Source organism: Setaria italica, chromosome V, assembly GCF_000263155.2.
Source record: "Setaria italica strain Yugu1 chromosome V, Setaria_italica_v2.0, whole genome shotgun sequence".
Lineage (NCBI taxonomy): Eukaryota > Viridiplantae > Streptophyta > Magnoliopsida > Poales > Poaceae > Setaria > Setaria italica.
Window position 1 is genome coordinate 7,694,993 of NC_028454.1, and position 21,591 is coordinate 7,716,583.

At 41.0% G+C, this 21,591-nt stretch overlaps 2 protein-coding genes across 9 annotated transcripts; one reads left to right on the forward strand and one right to left on the reverse strand.

The window, feature by feature from the left end:
- Positions 1 to 7,844: 7,844 nt before the first annotated feature.
- Positions 7,845 to 13,920, reverse strand: LOC101786063 (chloroplastic group IIB intron splicing facilitator CRS2, chloroplastic). 2 transcript variants are annotated; one of them, XR_215165.3, is made up of 9 exons: positions 13,579 to 13,920; positions 13,368 to 13,452; positions 12,176 to 12,243; positions 11,339 to 11,389; positions 11,164 to 11,237; positions 10,587 to 10,645; positions 10,426 to 10,502; positions 9,603 to 9,910; positions 7,845 to 8,107 (listed from the first exon to the last, which is right to left on the reverse strand). XR_215165.3 is itself a non-coding variant. In XM_004967992.2 (8 exons), the coding sequence occupies exons 1-8, from the start codon at positions 13,816 to 13,818 to the stop codon at positions 9,794 to 9,796; spliced, it is 771 nt and encodes a 256-aa protein (XP_004968049.1). In that variant the 5' UTR covers positions 13,819 to 13,920; the 3' UTR covers positions 9,269 to 9,793. The 2 variants fall into 2 exon arrangements, 1 of the variants encoding a protein (XP_004968049.1); XM_004967992.2 differs by lacking the exon at positions 7,845 to 8,107 and having other exon boundaries at positions 9,269 to 9,910.
- Positions 13,921 to 17,257: 3,337 nt separating this feature from the next.
- Positions 17,258 to 21,467, forward strand: LOC101784866 (putative disease resistance RPP13-like protein 3). Of its 7 annotated transcripts, none has more exons than XM_022826893.1 (4): positions 17,258 to 17,435; positions 17,598 to 18,569; positions 19,802 to 19,883; positions 19,964 to 20,101. In XM_022826893.1, exons 2-3 carry the CDS (start codon positions 17,734 to 17,736, stop codon positions 19,857 to 19,859), a joined length of 894 nt encoding a protein of 297 aa, XP_022682628.1. In that variant the 5' UTR covers positions 17,258 to 17,435; positions 17,598 to 17,733; the 3' UTR covers positions 19,860 to 19,883; positions 19,964 to 20,101. The 7 variants fall into 7 exon arrangements, with proteins under 7 accessions (XP_022682628.1, XP_022682627.1, XP_004968048.1 ...); XM_004967991.3 differs by having other exon boundaries at positions 17,260 to 17,435; positions 19,068 to 19,883; positions 19,964 to 20,188; XM_004967988.4 differs by adding an exon at positions 21,246 to 21,467 and having other exon boundaries at positions 17,267 to 17,435; positions 19,068 to 21,141.
- The last annotated feature ends 124 nt before the right edge of the window (positions 21,468 to 21,591 follow it).

The following is a 21,591-nucleotide window of genomic DNA, read 5'->3' on the forward strand; positions in this document are numbered from 1 at the left end:
GAGTAAGTGCATGGCAAATGCAGGACAGATCCCTCTCCTTAAAGGGTAATAACTAGTAAGATATCACACAGTATGATGCACATTTCAGAACAGCAATCATGTGACATAGGAAAGTTGTATACAAATATGACTACCATGCATGCTATATTTGAGATTGATCCCACTCTTAGGCCAAAGAACTACTCCCTCCGTCCCAAATTACTATTCGTTTTGGTTTTTCTAGATATGTAGGTTTTGCTATGTACCTAGATATATATTATGTCTATATATACACGTAGCAAAAGCTATGTATCTAGAAAAGCCAAAACGAATAGTAATTTAGGACAGAGGGAGTATCACTCTTAGGCCAAAGAACTATTATGAACACTAAATTTGTTTCCGTCTTATCTACCACACTTAATTTCCTATCAGGAAACATCAACAAAGTGGTTGAGGTGTACCTTTCATGAATAGAATCATATGTCATCTCAAGCCCTCTTGTGATTTTAGGACCCCCCCACACACACACACTCTGGGGAGAGCAACAAGGCAAGATGACATGAAATTGATGCCAATCGCCTTGACTCATAAGGAATTTTGGCAAGATTTTATCCCAATTGCATATCCAACCATCTACTGTCAATCAATTTTTAGATCGAATTACAAAGAGATGTTTCATCAATTCCTAAAACTGTATAAAAAGGTTCTACAAATCTTTGACACGACCTTTAATTTGGAAATAGCATTCAATTTTCCATGTGATTAACCAAACAATTTCCCATTTATAAAATGTAAAAATAAAGGTAGAAGCTAATGGTTAGTTGGAACCAGTTCCAGCCCATCTCACATGCTAGTGGTGACCCTATCAAAATCCAAAAACATGTAGAGAAGCCAAGTTGCTATGTTCTATAAAGAACCTTTGTCCTCTGTAACTTCAAAAGTCCTCGTCTACTTGTCCTTTTCTTCCAATTCTGAGCTTCCTTATAGGATGAGCAACTCTAGGTCCCCATAAAGATACCAACTTCTTTTGGAAAATCTTTTACATTTTTATTCCAAGAGAAATTGTATGAAAGAAGCTTGGACGGTTGGTGGGTAAGGGATCACAAGTGCTTTCCTCACAGACTGCAATTTGCAGCAAAGCACATGGTCTTTTCTTTTTATATATACAAGTTCTGCTGGACTGTTATCATAGTTTATGCCCACCAGGAATCTAACATGCACTCTAATCAGCCAGCAACCAGCATATACACGAGCATACTTGTCGCATGGAAGCAAGCTCTTGGCCCTGGGAATTTTCGGGTAGATGCTCACTGTGCTTCTGTCCAATTCCTTCCCGCTGACAGCGAACCATGGTGGCTCACTTGTGTGTATGGGCCGTAGGGGACGAGGAGAAAATCAATTTCTTGCAAAAACTCAACTTGATCCGCACTCACTGCCATAGCCCATGGATGGTAGCCGGAGATTTCAATCTCATCTATAGAGAGGAAGATAAGAATAATGCAAACCTCAACCGTGCTATAATGGGTCATTTCCGCCGAGCTCTGGATGATTTGGCTCTCAAGGAACTTCCCCTTATTGGTTGCAAATTCACATGAAGTGGCAGTGGTAATTCGCCCACTCTTAGTAGGCTGGATCAGGTTATCTCTACCATGGAATGGGAGAACTTAGGGGGTGTTTGTTTCTTTAGCCCCTCCTAAAATTCCTGTCACATCGAATGTTTAGATACTAATTAGGAGTATTAAACATAGGCTAATTACAAAACCAATTGCACAGATAGAGATTAATTTGCGAGACGAATCTATTAAGCCTAATTAGTTCATGATTTGACAATATGATGCTACAGTAAACATGTGCTAATGATGGATTAATTAGGATTAATAGATTCGTCTCGTGAATTAGCCTCCATCTATGTAATTAGTTTTATAATTAGCTCATATTTAGTCCTCCTAATTAGCCTCCGAATATTCAGTGTGACATAAATTTTAGTCAGGACTAAAGATCCAAACACCCCATTATTTCCAAGTTGCTTGTTGCAAAGTGCAGCCTCTTTAGATTCGGATCATTGCCCTCTCATTCTAGGGTTGAATGACATGCTGCTTGGGAAGGGCAGATTCCACTTTGCATCATTTTGGCCTAAACTGGAGGGATTCTAGGAGGTGGTCGCTCAGGCCTAGGTTTCGGTAGAAGCAAGTCCTTGTCCTCCGGAGACATTGTCACTTAAATTTAAATCGCTCACCCGTGCTTTACAAAGCTGGAGTCAAAAATGCATTGGAAATATTGGTTCTCAACTTGGTATTGCTAGAGAAATTATTCATCAACTTGAAATTGCTCAAGACAGCCGACAACTATCTGAGGGAGAGCTTTAGTTGCTGCACTCTTTAAAAAAAATATTCCCTAGTTTTGAGTTCTATGCAGAGAACAATTGCCCGGGTCAGATCAAGGATTAGCTGGTTGAAGGATGGGGATGCTAACACAAACTGTTCCTTGCTTATGCTTGCCATAGGAAGCGGAAAATTTTCATTTCACAAACAATACCAGAAGATCGGGTGCTGACCAGCCATGATGACAAGGCTGCAACAATTTTTTATTTCTACAATCAGTTGTGGGGCACAAGTGGCCAGCGTGATCTGACCATCAACCTGAATGAACTGAATTTAGGACAACATGATCTTGCCAACCTGGAACTGCCTTTTACTGAGGATGAGGTGTGGAACACCATCAAGCAGTTAGCTCCAAATAAGGCCCTAGGTCCGGATGGATACACAGGGCGTTTCTACAAGATGGTGCAGCGTGGGAATTTTAGAAACATGCAGCTTCTTAACTCAGCACAGCTAACTCTCTTGCCTAAAAAAGATGATGCATCCGATTTTCAACCAATTAGTCTCATTCATAGTTTTGCTAAGTTGGTCACAGAACTGTTGGCCAACCACTTGGCAGGGAAACTCAGCGAGCTTGTGTCAGCCGATCAAAGTGCTTTTGTGAAACGGTGTTGTATACATAACGATTTAATTCTTATCCAGTAGACAACAAGGTTCTTACATCAATAAAAGCAGCCACGTATTCTATTAAAGCTGGACATTTCTAAAACCTCCGACTCGGTTTCTTGGTCGTTTCTTTTGGAGGTTCTTCAGAGAAGGGGCTTTGGGCCCAAGTGCCGAGATATGATCAGTGGCTTGCTGGGCTCGTCATCAACTAGGGTGCTACTGAATGGGGTCCTCGGGGAGGTTTTATATCACAGGCGTGAACTTCGGCAAGGCGACCCACTCTCTCCTATGCTTTTTATCCTTGTAATGGATATCCTGAATAGCTTGATTGAAAAGGCGAGCACTGAAGGGCTGCTGCAGCCAATTTCCACTCGAAGTATCCATCATCATGTCTCCTTGTATGCCGATGATGTGGTCCTATTCCCTCGCCCAGTCGCCACAGACCTGCAAATGGTGAAAGCACTATTACAGTTATTTGGTGCATCTTCAGGCTCAAAACAAATATTTAAAAATACAGTGTCTCACCTATTCAATGTTCAGAAGAAGACTTGGCTGTGGTTCAGACTCACTTTCCCTGAGTTAAGGCACAATTACAACCTCTGATTGAGAAGGTTGCTGATCATTTGCTAGGATGGAAATCTGAGTTGATGAATCGAGTTGGTCGTGCTACATATGTGCAATTGGTTCTCACCTCAGTTCTGATCTATTTCGCCACTGCCTTGGAGCTTCCTCCATGGTGCCTAAAGGTGGTGGATAAGATTTGTCATAATTTCTTGTGGAGAGGCCGGAAGGAGGTGAAGGGAGGTCGTTGTTTAATAGCATGGCCTAAGGTGAGCAGTCCAAAGGAGCTAGGTGGTTTGGGCATTTTAGACCTACAGAGATTTGGTTGGGCGCTCAGAGTCTGTTGGTTGTGGTTGAGTAAAATTGAACCCGATAAGCCATGGATAGCCTTCCCGGTCACAGTTTATGGGAATGCATAGTCCCTATTTACTGCTGCTGTAACTACGGAAGTCGGCAATGGACGAACACCAAGTTCTGGACTGACCGGTGATTACAAGGGTCCTCTATTCAACTATTGGCTCCCAATTTGTTTGCAATTGTACCTAAGAGGCGGGTTAAGAAGCGTACTGTTCAGGAAGTATTACTGGACAATCAGTGGGTACAGGATATCCAGGGGCACTACTCGATAGTGATCCTGTCAGAATTTCTAGATATTTGGGACATGGTTCAGGAAACATTACTCCTGCCAGAGGCTGAGGATGTTCATAAATGAAAATTTTAGAATTCAGGACAGTTCTCTACTAAGTCAGCATACGAGGCTTTTTTTCCTTCGAGCAGTCCAGTTTGAGCTGAGCACACTAATTTGGAGGAATTGGGATCCTAGGAAGTGCAAATCCTTCCTTTGGTTAGTGGCACATAATCGGTGTTGGACAGCTAATAGACTCGCTAGAAGGGGTCTCCCTCATCCTCCCTTCTGCGACTAGAGGATGAAACCATTCAGCACCTCCTCTTTTCTTGTATCTTCTCTCGGCAATTCTGGCTTCAACTACTTCGCAGTTTTGGACTCCCGGATATTGCACCTCAACCATCTTCCATTAGGTTCTTTGACTGGTGGCAACAAGATGGTAGCACACTTGACAAAGAAACCAAGAGAGAATTCAATTCACTGGTCATGCTAGGAGCTTGGATTCTATGGAAGGAAAGGAATGATATTGTGTTTAATGGTGCCTCGCCTAGGATGGAGTGGGTGCTTCTCCTTGCATAGGAAGAAGCTATTCTCTGGAGGTTAGCAGACGCCAAAGGCATTAGTGATCTGGTTGTTGCTCGATCTGGGGTTAGCAGCGTCCGTTAGTGAGGGGTGGTCGACCTTTAAATTTTAACGGGCGTGTATGTAACCTAGAACATGTGAGGTGTGTGTAGTGTTGGTGTGTGTGGTGTTGTATGGCTATATGAGCATTTTATCTCCTTTCTTAATGCAATGATATGCAGCTCTCTTGCGTATTCTAGAAAAAAAATTCAAAAGATATTAGCCTAATAGCATAAATGGGTCGGTGCAACAAAAACTAGTAAACGTACTTGGTAAGGTAACATCTCAAACTATTTCTATGTATTTTGGCTATTCTAATACCAATTAAATTATCAAGGAAATATAAGCTGTAGAGAATCTTTTTTCAAAAAAAGGTTGTAGAGGCACACGACCCTAATCCAAAACCGAGTTTTTCGAAAATACATCAAGCTCAACCTAAACAAATTACTATTATTTGATCCTATAATGGTATAATGCAAGTGATCATTGCATCAAAATTTGGTGCCAGAAACAAATATGTCAGTACCAACACAAGAATTATTCATAGTTGTTATATATGCTGACTTATTCATTATTTTTTATGGAGCTCTAGTTTTGGATTTGGCAACTTCTGCCGGACCCAATACGTTGCATCCGGTATAGGAGTCTCTAGGTAGTTCTCTGCCCATGCCAATAAAAATATCCTGTTGCTTGATGATGATTCTATTGTATCTAACATCTAGGAATCAAATGCTAGGTGCATCTGTTTCCCTTTTGTATCTTTCTACTAGCCACTTCCTAGTCTATGACCAAAAACAACAATAGGGTCAGTGAATCATCCCAATGTTCCTCTGATTAAACATTAGGGTCTATACTACAAGGGACAACTTCATTTGGGTGTTGCATAGGTCAATAGCTTTTTCCGCAGTGGTCTCCACCTTGCGCTGCAGCCCTGCAGTGTACCTCATCTAGACATTCTTTAGCCCTCAAAGCAAAAGGAACACAGCTTATCTACCCTTAATTATATCTGCGCTCATTTTCAAAGGAAAAATTGTAACAGCTATAATTATTCATGGAAGGACTCGGGGATATTTTAGCTTCAAGTTGGTAAATACTTTGTTTTTCTTAGACACAATGTTTAACATCTTGTACTTCAAAAAACAAAATGTGTCATGTTGATCATCAATCAAAACATATAAAAGACTAAACCGTTGCTAATGAAACTAAACTACTATAACAAATGCTCTTAGGTATGTCTCAAGGCACAAAAAAAAAAGAGATAGATAGCATACCACTGGTTTAGTGTGGCTCTAACAGAGCTTAGTCAGCACCCTATTATGTAAAGTACATAACGCAGTAACACATGCAGCCATTAAATCACAACAGGTAAAAAAAATTTAAAAAAAACACCACTAGGTAACCTTGATGGAGGTTCCGATAAGGTAGAAGTGTACGCCACTTGGAATTTGATTAAAAGCTAGGCACGTCACTAGGTCTCAAGCTTGTGTTGAGTTGTTTGTGTTGCCTCAGCAAAGGCTCCTGGTCACATCCACAGCATTTTTGTTAGTTGATTGCAAGCACAAAGTGGGCAACATTTAAGATCACACGAATCCCAGCAGGGGCCCGCGGAAATTGTGCTCTGAAAGGAAAATCCTTCTTTTGGCTCATGATGACAGGTTTAGAGCATAGTTTAATCCCCAGAGTGACCTCACCAATTTCACTCCTAAGAAAAACATATGTACAACACTCAGCAACCATATCTCTTTATTTTCTCCCTAAGTGCTTTTTGGGCCACCACGAAGAATAAATAATAGCTTGCCTTAATAATTGAGTTTAATGTCTTCCTTCAGAACAAGTTTGAAAGGTAGTTAACAAACCCAAGCAATGTGGGCAGGGACTATAAAGTATATTTTATTATTCCAAGTGACATTACCTACTCCATAAAAATAAGCACTTGAGATCGGGTGGATTTCACTTAAAGTCATGTGAAGTGATTCCCCAGTATACTTAACTATGCAACAAGGGATTAAAGAAACACCTAGACCACAATCTAATAGTCTAGAATGTCTAAAGCTCAATAGCACAGAATAATTTAAAACACAAGGATCCAGTATAGAACATGCAATAAGCAAATACAGCTACGATTACGACACTTGGTAAATCTAATAAAGCTCTGCAAGCTAGTGATCAACAGATGGATGCACATGGATTAGATGTATGATTACTTCATGCCCTAGTTGTGTTATGCCTTTAAGAAAGGGATTAGCATGGAGTTTAGATAACGTGGTGGTGGAGGGAAGAGCTTTATAAAATGTAATCTTCAAAACTTTAGAATCCATGGTTATTTGAAAAGAATCAGGCACAGTTTTTTAGTAGCAAAAAGTAGTGGAAGTGAGATTATTAGACAAATGTTTTTAGGTCTTGAAACCAAAGTCAAAGCTAAGCCTTTGACAAACATCGTATCCGGTGTGATGTGTTAGACAAGCCACCTTATTGTTATTCATAACACCACAGCACAAGTTATCTCTGGCTTTTATGGAGTATAGTCAGTGCAGCACTCAAACTAGTTTTCCCCTATTTGTATTTGGATGCTCTAGTAAGAAAGTTACTTTCATCGGAGCAAGTTACTTTACATATCATTTTGTTATTTCTTCTGTGGGTAGAGATCATGGTGGATCATCCTACACAAACTAGTTTTCTCTATTTTATTCGTGATGTTATCTTCTGGACAGCTCTTTCACGAATACATAGTAGTCCCTAGTGCTGGTATGAAAGGATTGAGACACAAGAGGAACACTCTAATAGCGATTCAAATGCGAGAAATTTCAAGTGTATCTTGCATCTCCATATCAAGTATCACAGTTTAATAGCCATAAACCTTTACTTTGAAGGGCTTTCATTTTTTTTCTTTTTATTTGACATACTTCAAACATTGAGCATGGTATGTATGACCTCAACTGACTTGCTAAGCAGTGAATTGATAATTGTTTGGGAGTAGATACTAGATATGGATACTATTCTCTATGGATAGTTGTATCGTAGGTGACAGAACTCTAACATCTATTTCTATCTTATATATATGATCAATACATCAGTGAAGTTCAGGCCTACCAAAATGGGATGGCACTCACCCTCTTTATTTGTCAACAAAGGAATTTCTAACTCTTAGAGAAAACATGAAAGACCCCTTAAACATACACAATAAACAAGATGGTCTAATAAATGTTAGAGTTACATAACAAAAAAATGCATAGTTGCATACACCCTTTCCAATAATTGTTCCAGCTTTATTATGTTTAGACAGAGGGAAGCGTATATTTGAACAGCCTGATTGCCATTTCTCCAACCGTACAAGATCCTAGAGTGGTATGTGAAAAGGAAAGGATCAAATAAGAGGAGTTGCCAATTGTCATCAAGTTAATAATTACCATACAGACAGAGAATTTGTAAGTCTACGTACTTAAATGCCAAATCATGTAATATATTTCATTATTTGTAAGGTTCAAGAAAAGATGAATTGATATAACATGACAATAAGAATAATTTCAATAATAAAATGAAATAAAGTGACAATCAGAAAAGGCGTGTGTAGCTATTCAAATAGGTAACGTATGGCTAGGCAAAATCAGACCCATAATCTAACATACAAACCAAACCTAGTAACAGATGCCCTACAAAAAAGAACATGGTCTTGTGTATGCTCCACGCTACTTATTATGTGCTAATTGACAACTAAGCATGTTCCATTGATGACTCATGATAGTAAAAGTATATGGTCCCAGGTCAAGAGCTACTCAACTAATTTCCAGTACATTCTGCGAACATTTAACAGAAGATCAGCATATAGCCATATACACAAATTTAGGTATAGGTAACCCAGGCAAGAAATGAAAAGGTGATCCAATTATTATCTCCACCATGTGCTCTAGCAACTAGGAAGTCCAGCAATTCTGTCAGCACCTAAAAGTCTAACAGACCTTGCCTCCTTAAATTATCATGTAACAGATTACTCAATACTTGATTTTGGAGTTAATCTATACATTGGTTGCAAGATTGTTATAGGTGGCGTTCAACCATGAGAAAACCTATTCAGGTTAATCACCACAGCACTTCACTAAGGTTCTTCTAGATGGTAGCACAGGTAAACTGATGCAAGAAGTTGTACTACCTTTTACATAAGTAACATAAAACAAGTTTTCCATCTTTTGCCAGACAAGTTCAGACTGGCGTACCAGAATAAGAAAATAATAACTACATTTCACTTTCATGTCCTAATCAAAGAAGTCCTGGGGATCTCCCATAATAATTTTCTAAAGGACAAGATAACGTAGAGGCTTAGACATCTCTAACCATAACATGGCACACTACTAAACAACTTTACTACATCAAGTTGATGAAAACGAGTTGTACGGACATAGATTAAACAATATATTCCTACGCGATCGCTTTGCAGGGAAACTATCCACAACTACAAGGACAGCTGCTATGTATTTGCATGGACGAAATCAGACTTAGCAAAGAGGATCAAAATGGTCTATATTTTCTCTTTATATCAAATTCAAATGTCTTAGTCATCAGCTTACAGAAGAAATACAAGGCCTTTGTCAAATTTAACCTATTTTATACTCCAAATTCAGCCAGTCATATGTTCTCGTAAGGAAAATGTGGAGAAAATACTAACTTATGCAGAAACAGAGTTTCATTAAGGCCAAAGGGGTGGCATGGCCCCTCCTTCCGCAAAGTTCGTTAGGAACCATCTAATTTCACCATTTCTATACTAAGAAAAATTCAAATCCTAGCATGGATTTCACAGCTTTGCCCCCCTGGGTTGGTCATCAAGCTCTGCCACTGACCTTATGTACACCCTGATGAGTTCTTAATATCCTCAAAACTGCAGGACACTTTGGCAGGCTGGCAGCAACTCAGTACACCTATGTGTGTAGTTCAAAACTGCAAATTACCACATCCAACACTACCAATGATGTTGGAGCGTATCTCGTTTCTTGCAGAAGTTAACCCAAGCATTTAACAGATCCTCAAGCATTCAAACCCTGTGGAACTTATACTTCTGCACCAGGTTGAATCTTTCAATACTCCCGCTAAAACCCTTAAGCACAAGGGTCCTCACAGCGTCCACCCCTTGCTCCAGAGCAGTGTCAATCTTCATCAAATTCATAAAACAGGTTTAAATCAACAGTTCAAGAGCAGCTATATCATGAAGTTCCTACCAGAAAAAGGTGGGAGTGTGTAAACTAAGGGCAAAAAAGTCAAGGCTTAAATAACAACAGTTATCCTTTAGGGTGATAAGGTAAAGATTAAGATACCTAATGTTGTTTTCTGGAATCAACTTTGCATAACTATTCCCCATTAATGGCAGCTTGTGTTGATACTATTGACACAACATATAAATCGGGACAGTCCCTCTGCACTAATGACTCTAGTGTAAAACATAGTTGCAGCACCATTCCAAACTATGTAGTCTATACAACATGGAACCAGGTCCTTATTCTTTGTATAGAAACAAGATGAGTTTACTGCCAACATGTAACATTAGTACAGCCTACAGGATGGTGGAAAGTCTTATCTTTTTCCTCGGTCAATAGTGAAGCTAAGTGAAAATAAAGGAAAGTTTGTCCTATCTTCTTTAGAATGCTTAAACTGGAGCAAAGGCAATACCTGCACTCGTTCCTCTGAACTGAACTTCTGCAGAAGGAAAGCTCGTGTGTCCATTTTTCCGGGTGGGCTACCAATGCCTATACCCAACAGCCAACAAAACAATGGCATAAAAACTTTCCATTAAGTATAGAAGAGTAAAGGACACGAATATAGTAGTGTACCAATAGATAAACGAGGAAACTCCCGGCGGCCATCCAAATGCTCAATCACATTCTGTAACCTGTTTTGAGATAAAATGGTTATGGTGACGGTAATGAAATTTACTAAAATAATCATAGAGATAGCTACCTCAAAGGTATAATGTCAATAACTAAATTATAACATAGCAGCCTCCCTCTCAATATTATGAAGTTTCACGATATATTAATCTTGTGTCAAGAATCCAAGATTGTTACACCAGCAATGCACCCCGCATATTCAAGTATTAGGGTTTGATACGATAAAACTTCTCAAACCACTAAACTTTGTAAAAACTCAATTTATTGGTTCTTCAAAGTCTAAACAAACATCTCGACAAGCTATGTGTTACATTTGGCAATAAACCAGGCCAACTATTATTGCATTAAACTATGTGCAAATTGGGTTCTTCTTGCTCGCTTACTGAACAAGAAAATCCACTAAATGAAGTGGCTGACCAAGTCTTATGTGCTCTGTATGAGAATGGCATTAGCGCAATTCCTTTGACTAATGAGGTAGCCCATATGAATTGGACGAATGATTTGGAGATCTGAAGCTTACCCATTGTGGCGACCATGACCACCTTTCCTTTGAAGCCTTAGTACACCATTGGGCAGACTCATGTCATCATAAACCTGCAACGAAGAAAAAGGAACTCACAGACATTAGTCAACTTCTGAGTTTACGATGATGACTAAGGGCTGTAGATCATCAAAAGAACAATGAGGAGGAGTACCAAGAGGATGTGTCGTAGTGGTACTTGATAATAGGCTGCAAGAGGTCCAATCTTCAAATGACAACAGGTCATGTTAGGATAGTGAACTAGTTATAAATGATAACAGATCTCAACTGGCTTTGACATTTTTTTAGTAGCATATTGCATAAGACATGATGCATAATGTTTTAAAAAGAATGAGGAGAAACAAGAAGTTTTATGTGTAGGCAAGTCAGGATGAAATCATAAGATTATCAACACAATTGCTATGTTTATGCTGTACCATGTATCAACCAAAGTAACTTTACTTATTGAATACTGAATTATTAAAGCTAGGAATTTCTAACAGTAGATAAAGAGGTTGAAGGTATCAGCAGTAACAAATGGTTTTTCATTAATGAATATATCTATACATTGGAATAAGCTAAAACACAACTTTGATCAGAGGTTTATCAAAGTGCCAATTTGCCTGTTGCGCATATTATATGCATACTGCTAATAGGCGGTATTTTGTATCAACAGGCATCAAATGTTCACTCCTTTACCAAAATGAAAAAAAATACCACATGTTCACAATTACGATTATGTTGTATCCACTACTTTCTCAAAGGTTATGAATAAAAAAAGACATATGAGACATATGCAAATATATTGCAAAGTTCAAGCAATAAATAATGCAACTATTTTCCCGCAAGTAATTAAGTTTTTTTTCGTTTTAAAAAAGGTTTCCCTGCTTTTATAGAAAGCATATTCAAGTAATTAAGTTCCCAAAGAAATATTTATTTACGTAACTAAAATATATCTTCCCCCTTACATTTCACAAGCTAATAATGTCATCTAGAAAGACTAGGTACTCACTGCCTCCCCACTGTAGTTCATGTATGATTGCGGTTTTACCAGTAAGACTGGCACCTCACCAATTGAACCTGCACTAACGTTCAACCCAAAAGATGGGTTAAAATAAATTAATAACATGAATACACAATTATGAAAGTGATTGTTAACATCCTGCAAAATAGTTATCATTTCTAAAAGAAAATGGTCAGTGGGCTGCCCATACTTCTATCAAGGTAGCTTTATTTTATTTTGAATACATCGTACTTACGTCATTATGCATATATCTCCAGGCTTCTGATAGGGTGATCGACAGCCCAAGTTTAAATTTCAATCAGGACATTGTCTATGGCAGTCCTTTGCACTTTGCAGTACAATAAGGACTACGTGAACTGCATGACCTCTCACTGAATCAAATAGAGCAATAACAGAAAACAAATGCCAAATGAACATGAGAAAATGTTATCTCATTTTCTCTTGGACCATATCCTATATTTTATTCTATAAACTTTTAGTTAGATATCGCAACAACCCTCATGAATGTACAGTGCGTACCTCAACAAAATGGGGTTACTTACAAAAAACTTTCCCCTCCAAAGGGCACAAATGTAAGTAAAATTTCTTATATTCACATAAGACACAGAGAAGAAGAAGAAAACATAAATGCTTTTCAGTTTTCACTTTTCACCAAGCATTATGTTCATTATTAAATACTCCCTCCGTCCCAAATTATAGGTTGTTTTGGCTTTATCAGATTCATAGACTTCGTTATGCACTTAGATATAACCTATGTCTAGATGCATAATAATAGAAAAGCCAAAACGACCTATAATTTGGAACGGAGGGAGTACAATCTAAAAAAAAATAACTTTAGATTTACTACCATAACTTCTTATATTGAGCATTAAGTTTCCACAGAATTCAACATAATTTTTAGCTGAATAGAGGTACATGGGGGAATCTCCACATATCAAATGTTTTGACTACCATACTCCAGCTTGAATCTAGGTCTAGTTATTGACTTGCAGTCACTGATAGACAGACTACATAAATAGTACCATCTAGATCGATGTACAATTAAGCCACTAGCATGAACATCAGCAAAGAAGCAAAATGATTACAATCCAAGCCATGCAGTGAGGGTAGAACACGACATACAGGAGAGCGTAGAACCCAAGCAGGCACAAACAGAGGAAGGAGTAAGTGTTCTATTTACCTACTCCCAGCAGCGACTTGGACTGGATTGTGTTCATCGTGATCCCCTCCTCCCGCGCGATGCGATCCACCATCTCAAACCCCACCTAATCAACGAAATCGGGCCATCACACAAGGGAATGGAGGGTGAGAAATGAGAACCAGCACCTCACAGGTCACAGCTGAGGGGAACGGGAATAACAAACGAGCAAATGGAACGCGTCTGTGCTAACATTGTGCCGCGTGCCGTAGTACTTGTTGCCTGGGTTTCCGAGGCCAGCGATGAGCCAGGGCGTGTACTCCACCGGCCCCGCGGCGGGGTCGGGGACGGAGGCGACGACGGTGGCCAGGCGAGGACGGCGGGTGCGGCGGAGTGGGGCGGCGACGGCCCGGCGGTGCGTGTGGGAGGAGGGGAGGAGGGGTGCGGAGAAGTGAGCGGAGGTGGTGGGAGTGGCTGCGGCGAGCAACGACATGGCGGGCGAGCGGGCAAAAGAGGCGGTGCCGCCGGCGAACCGAAGCGATAGGGGCAGAGAGCGCCGCAGAGGCCGGGAGATTTTTTTGATTTAGCCTCTCTTTCTTTTTCCGATTTTGCTTAATTTGGACTTTGGACGAAAATGGAAAAATATCTCGATAGGGATTACACTGGTAATGGGTTAAGAATGGGCCGGAAGTATGTGTGGGGCGGACTAGCACAAGTTGGGTGGGCCAGAAGGAGATCAGTTCCCCGAGTTGCTCTCTTTTCAATTTTGGGCTGAAACCGCTTCTGCCTTAGCCCCGCGGCGGGTGAGAACGGGGAGGAGCCTCTGCAGTTGGAGTGGGCCAAAAGAGAGTGAAAGGTTTCACCTGAATCGATTCTCTTTTTTCGCCTAGGCACCTGAAACGGAACTAGGGTGGTTTCGTTCTTGCCTCCCCTCTACTCTAGCACTCGTATCTTTTTAATGCTTTTTTAAGTGCAACAAGTTAAAATGGGTTTCACTACCATCGTTCTTCACTCACGAAACGTTTTGATATTTTCTTTATAAAATATAACTATTTTTATGATTTTTAGTAAAATAATGTTTTTGCCTGCCTTTTAAAAATCCTAATAATTTCACAAAGTGATTTTTATTCATTAAAGAAATGTTTTTGGAAAAAATCTACATCTGAAACATTTCTATAAAAATCTGAAACCCTACCAAACACACCCTAAATGCCAAAAAGCAGTCCGCAAAAAATCTTGCGAAGCTCGTGTGTTTCCGCCGGTTCTAAAAGCACCGGTAAAATTACATAAATAACTCTATGAGTTACTTAAGTTTGACATTCGAGTATAAGTTATTTTGTCGCAAATATCCACCCACCTACTCAAATCTGTTATGAAAATCACTCCATCACACACATTCTTAGCTAAATCAATAATTTTTTCACTAATGTAGAGATTACCACAGACCAAGCTAGCGGAGTCAATCTTGGCCAATTGCTTGGATTAGACTTATTCATCGTGTTGAAATGATCCTTTTTTTTCAAATAGCAAAATTTAACACAATAATGTCTAAGCTACTATCATCAACTCTGTTTGTTGAATCTAAAAAAATAAGACTATACTATTAGAAGTATCTAATTTTAATAAAGACCGCATGAAAAATTAAAATTTATGAAAAAAATATGTTGAATCAATTATGCTTGTGGATACTCGGGTGGTTTTTGAAAAAAAAAGATTAAAGAGAGGGGTCATTTTGCAACAAAATGATTTGTGGGAGGAGTGAATGTCAAATTCAAGTGACTTATAGGATGCTTTTTACAACTTTAACAAAATGGCCAGTGATATGTTCACTGTCCGCGGGATAATTTATCAGTTATCACTCTGTAGGTTCAAGAAGATGTACTCATGTTTCACGAGCATTAACATCTCGGTCAGTGAGACCTCCGATCTGGTCCCTCATTTCTACTTATAATTTCATAGCCCCAACTACTACCATCGATCACTGTCCAACAGCAAGGTGTTTACCATGGGAATTCTACGTGCGCCACCTACAGGCTACATCTTGCATGCAGCTCCCATTAAGAAATGGCAAGACCTTGGATCTTGGAGCATCGTGTCGCAACTCGCAAAGCGGCATGAGTAAGGAGAAAGTTACCGTTATGAACGATGGCATTGAAAAACAAAACGATGCAGTAACACTGCCCCCCGGTATAGTACTAGATCAAAAAGGTCGCGATGGCATCGAAGTCTCACGATAGCGGGAGCAGCCGTGGTTGCTGGTTCCTGGTTGGTGGGTGGCGGTGCCACAGGTCTTGTTTAGTTGGTCAAATTAGGAGATGCAAAATTACTGTGCTAGCACTGTAGCACACTGTAGCGTTTCGTTTGTATTTGTGAATTATTGTCCAAATATTGACTAATTAGGCTCAAAAGATTCGTCTCGCAAAGTACAACAAAACTGTGCAATTAGTTTTTAATTTCGTTTACATTTAGTACTCCATGCATGTACCGCAAGTTTGATGTGATGGAGAATCTTCTTTTTGCATAGTGTTAAAGTTGGGAGTTGGGAGGTAACTAAACATGTCCATTTGGTTCCGGGAAAAGAATGGTTTGCAGGGGCCTGTATCGATAAGAGAAATGGCATCATGCCTTCTTCCCATTACTGACAAGAAAGACACCAAATTCACCTTTAGGTGCTTCAACTGCGGTATAGGTAGAAGGAGCTAAAAACCTTCTGTATAAAGTTCGAAATGGTGAATTGAGGTAGAGTAGACCGATGATCCGGTAATCAGACCATGACGCGCGCATCATGGACCATTTGCTTGCCGAAGCAGCAAACCGTAACAATGGCCAAGGCTCCCATGCCAGGCTGCTTTGCTGGGGAGCGCCGGCCCGGGCTGGGGGTGGTGACTGCCTGATGACTGCTGTGAGAAGATCAGAAGAACACACACATCGCGGCGACCTGCGAGAGCTGGGAGTGCCGCCGGTGTCGGCGACACGGCGTCGGTGCGGTGCGGCGTGCGGATCCGGCACTTGCCCACCGGCACAGTTGGCCCGTGTCCCAGCCGGCGTCCGCAGATGAGCGCCCTCCCTTTGACTAATCCACGCGGCAGGGACTAGTGCCCCTGCCTGCTAGCGGCGCGGACACGAGTGTCAGAGGCCGCGGAAAAGGACGCGCTAGCGTGTGTTGTCACCTGCCCGACTTGTCTGCTCGCACCTTTCCTCCTTTTCCCATCTGGCTACCTACCATCGCCCATCACCTATGCTATGCTTTGTGAACCTGTGATCACCTGATCGGTCTCGTCGATCTCGCAGACTCGAGTGAAGAGAAGAGAAGAGAAGAGAAGAGAAGAGAAAGAGGTTCGTTGGCCATGCACACGCGGAGGAGGGAGCTCGTCTCGACCCGACGCCTGTTCTCCCGGTGTCCGCATGCATCCCGTCGCCATTACGTCCTTGGTCTCGTCGCGCATGGAAAACACAGTGCTCGCAGCGCCATGATTTAGAATTTTAGGAGGGGTTTGATCTTGGCTAATATTTAGTAATATAAATAAGTTTTAGATACCTTCATTAGGTACTTTATCCTTTGCGGATACAGATAATGTCGAATATTTCATATTTTTGTCGAATACGAATCCGAAATCGGATAGAGAAAAATATTAAAAATCGAATACGGATACAACCATATTAAAATAAATACGAATACGGATATCGGATAATTCGGATTTTTTTCCATCCGAATCCATCCTTGCCTGGCACGGAGACCACGCCTGCTGCCTGCATCCACCTTTCAACGTCGACGGCCACGCCTGCATCCACCTTGTGCTGGTGTACACGGAGGTGTGGCCCAAGCAGAATGCATGTACGTACTCGTCTTTTCTTCTGTGCGCATCTACTTCTGCTGTTTGTCCTGTAATAATGAGTAGTCCGCCCCCCGAGGTGTGGCCCACAGGCCACAACCAGTATGAAACGGCAAGCCTCTGGGTCAAGGAGTTTGGGTAAGATTGGTCAAGGAGTGGTTCTCGGCGGCCACTTCCGCGCTCCTTCCTTCTCTCGCAGGGTCTGGCACCTTCCGCGCCCTCTGATATGCTGCCGTCGTCCCACGCCAGGGAGGGAGCTGGTTGTCACTCAAACTTGGTGAGTTGAAGCATTTTGATTTCGAATTGCTGACTGTAAATTTTTTATGTTGAAACAAAAACATGTCACTGGAATTTCGGTTTGTATTAGTTGGTCCTAGGTGCTAGCTGTTTTTTCGATTTAGGAGTTGAATTGGATCTGGATTGAAGTTTTTGTTTTTAGTTTCAGGCACTTCCATCCACGCGACCATCCTTCGCTAATAGCTTGCTTGAGATCTAATTAAGCTGCAAGAAAGAATAGAATGTACACATCAGCTACATCACAAACATCAGCTTGATAGGGAGCTTGCATTGGGACCATGGATCTGGTGACAGGGGCAATGGGCTGCCTTGCCCCCAAGCTGCTCCAGCTGCTCCAAGATGAATACAACCTGCAGAAGGGAGTCAGGAAGAAAGTGGAGTTCCTCTCACGGGAGCTGGAGAGCATCCACGCCGCCCTCCGCAAGGTAGCGGAAGTGCCGTGGGACCAGCTCGATGAGCAGGTCAAGGTCTGGGCACGCCAGGTCAGGGAGGCATCCTATGACATGGAGGATGTCCTCGACACCTTCCACGTGCGTGTCGAGGGCGACGCACCCGCCGATCCTAGCAGGCTCAAACGTGCCATGAAGAAGATGCGCAGCTTGTTCAGCAAGGGCAAGGCACGCCATGACATCGCAAGTGCAATTGAAGATATCAAGAAGCAACTCCAGGAAGTGGCTGACAGGCGTGCTAGGTACAAAGTCGATGAGATTATGGCCAAACCAGTGGCAAAGACGTCAACTATTGATCCTCGCCTTGCAACTATGTACAGTGAAGTGACTAAACTCATTGGCATCGACAAGTCAAGGGGTCAGCTCATATCCATGCTGTCACCCCTTTGGAACGACAACGAGTTCAACAAGAAGATGAAGGTCGTTTCTGTTGTGGGAGTAGGAGGGTTGGGCAAGACTACCCTTGCCAAAGCAGTTTATGATGAGCTTAAACCACAATTTGATTGCTGGGCTTTTGTTCCCGTTGGCCGGAATCCTGATTTGAAGAAAGTCTTTAGGGACATTCTTATAGATCTTGACAAGGAAACGTACATGGCTTCCAAATTTACATTACTGGATGAGAGGCAGCTCATAAACGAACTCCATCATTACCTTGGAACAAAGAGGTATGACGAGTATCCTCCTAATGTTTTGGGCTAATCATTGTATTTTTATAGTCAGGGTAATTACACACTAACTGCATGAATTGCAATATGTGATGCAATTTACCAATGTTTTCCACCTGCACCAACAATATTTATTTTTTGACCGAAGAGCACCAATACTTCTTATTAATTTGACATGCATATCATTTGAGCATACATATATGAGTTTCTATTCTTTAAGTCTACTGTAGTAGTTTGCTTTTTAATTGAAGTAAACTTCCATTAGTAATTGCTTATTTTCACTGGAGTAAATAATTATGAGCCCTTAATTGATCAATATTATTAGACACTGTCAGTTGATTAACGGTTGGTCAAGAAAATACTACATGCTAATTTTTGTTGGTGTCTTTAATGTTTGATAATAACTAATTTTTATTCTTTATATTGTCATACTTCTTTGATTTAAAGATGCTATTAATTCTATTAATAATGATTTCTCTTACAATGTCACGTGGGTAGGTACTTTGTTGTTATCGATGACGTATGGGAGACACAATCTTGGGAAGTAATCAAGTTAGCTTTTGTTGAGAATAATAATGGAAGTAGAATAATAACCACTACTCGTAAATTAGAAGTTGCCACTAATGAGGTTTACGAGCTACCACCACTTTCATATGGTAACTCCAAAAAATTATTCTATACAAGGATATTTGGTGGCGAAGATAAATGTATTGATAATCAACCTGATGAGGTATCTGAAAAAATTCTAAAGAAATGTGATGGTGTACCATTAGCTATTATCACAATGGCAAGTTTGTTGGTGGGTAAGCCAAGAGAGGAATGGTCTGAGGTGAACAGCTCTATTGGTCTTTGCCTAAATCATAACCGGCAAGTAGAGATTACGATGAGGATATTGTCCTTTAGCTACTATGATATGCCTTCACATCTAAGGACTTGTTTATTGTACCTAAGTGCATTCCCAGAAGAATATGTTATTAATAAGGTTTCTTTAATATGGAAGTGGGTAGCTGAAAATTTTGTGCATAGGAAACAAGGGACTGAATTATTTGAGGTTGGGGAGGGATACTTCAATGACCTCATAAATCGAAGTATGATCCAGGCGGTTAAGTCAGAAGTGGATGGCATTGTATATGGTTGTCGTATTCATGATATGGTGCTTGATCTCCTACGTTCATTGTCACATGAAGAAAACTTTGTCACTATACTTTATAATAATGTGGGCATTGTATCAGGAAGCAGAGTACGCAGGTTAGCATTACAGGGTCCAAAGCACACTCATCAGGTTATTAATCGTATGGACATGACACAAGTAAGGTCAGTTATCACATATAGATCCGAGTGGGTCTCGATTGAGTCGATTCCAAGCTTTAAACACTTACGTGTGTTATTTTTAGAGGGCACGCGTATAGATCTTCAGCATATTGGAAATTTAGTTCAGTTGAGGTACCTCGGGCTAAGACATGTATATGTTCGTGAGCTCCCGAAAGAAATAGGATCTCTGAAGTTTCTAGAGACACTGGACTTGGAAGAAACTGGAATAATCGAATTGCCCTCAAGCGTGGGACTACTAACACAGTTGATCTGCCTACGTGCATGGAAAACAAGGATACCAAATGGGATACTCAAGAAGCTGAAGTCCCTAGAGGAGCTACAGATATATCCGGCGGAAGATGAAGAGTCCAAGGGACAGTTAGTCAAGGATCTTGGTTACCTCGGTGAGCTCAGGGTGCTCAGGACGCTGGTTTCCAGGATGGGTGAAAGAGTGCAATACAATTTGATGCAGTCTTTACGCAATCTCAACAAGATCCAGTGTCTAACACTGGTTGGTTGGTGTCGTGCTAGAGATGAAGGTAATAATGCAACATGGGAAGCAGCGGTGCTCCCACGACATCTACGACATTTGATTCTAGAAAACATCCACTTCTCATGGCTGCCATCCAGCATTAATCCCTCGCGTCTTCCCAACCTTTCTCACTTGGACCTTTTTGTGGCGGCTATGGAAGAGCAGGCTCTGGAATCACTTGGCAGGTTGCCTCGGCTGTATTACCTCAAGCTATCAACATGGTCCACGGTAACATTAACTGATATTGCTTCCAATGGTTTATTCCAAAAGTTGAGATCCTTGTCGTTGGTTCAATCAATGGTCCAGTTTGTGCTCATCAAGGACTCAAGGGTTTCATTTACAATGTGGAATGGAGTGGATGCCATGACATTTGATTCTAAAATGAAGGAAGAGTTCAGAGTAGAACGGGCTATCATGCCGAATCTCAAAGAGCTTGAATTTCTGGTTCCTTTGCTTTCCTTGATGCATGAGAATGGTAACTGTGACAATCTTGGCTTGGAGCAACTCACTTCACTCAACAAAGTCACAGTACATTTGAGGTGTGAGAGTAATTTGCCTGCGCATGAGAAGGAAATCGAAGCAGAGGTTGCGCTGAGGCATGCAGCTGACGTCCATCCCAACCGCCCCACCCTCAGTGTGTTGTACTCCCCTCCGTTGTCCATCCCAACCGCCCCACCCTGAATGGAGGTAGTATTTGTGAAGCTCAAACAACACATTCGAGGCCAAGAGGTATGTAGGTGCTATGCAATCTTGTATCGTTGCACAATATCGTTCTAACTAAATTACCAATCCCAGTCAACCCGGCTATATATAACTTCAGATTTTCTTTTCAGAAGATCCAGGTAATATATACTAGCTGTTGCATTATTAATTCCAATGACAAGAGGACGAGCATCGTTGTCGAATAGTATGTTGTTTTTCTCTCCTTTAATTTCTATATGCCATTTCTTATGATCTTTCGCCTAAGAAACATCATCTGATTCTGTATTATGAAATTGATATTATCGGATAATGTGTGGTGTGTAAGCGTATGCAGGAATAATCCATATTGCTCATTTGTCTGCCGCGGATTAAAGAAATCTCTTAACGACTTCAGCCTATAGATCAGTATCGAAAATTTCAGACGCTCGAGTTATGCTCGAGGGCACCTTACTGAATTCGTCAGCCAATCAAGGAGGA

What these genes read in the sequence shown, in the direction of transcription:
- LOC101786063 (XM_004967992.2), bottom strand. Translation starts at nt 13,818, where the DNA reads ATGTCGTTGCTCGCCGCAGCCACTCCCACCACCTCCGCTCACTTCTCC. An exon ending in CAAGTCGCTGCTGGGAGTAG is followed by an intron (nt 12,244 to 13,367) that starts GTAAATAGAACA and finishes ACGTTAGTGCAG; the next exon opens with GTTCAATTGGTGAGGTGCCA. An exon ending in GGTCATGGTCGCCACAATGG is followed by an intron (nt 10,646 to 11,163) that starts GTAAGCTTCAGA and finishes ATCTCAAAACAG; the next exon opens with GTTACAGAATGTGATTGAGC.
- LOC101784866 (XM_004967988.4), top strand. Translation starts at nt 17,734, where the DNA reads ATGGATCTGGTGACAGGGGCAATGGGCTGCCTTGCCCCCAAGCTGCTC. An exon ending in CATTACCTTGGAACAAAGAG is followed by an intron (nt 18,570 to 19,067) that starts GTATGACGAGTA and finishes TCACGTGGGTAG; the next exon opens with GTACTTTGTTGTTATCGATG.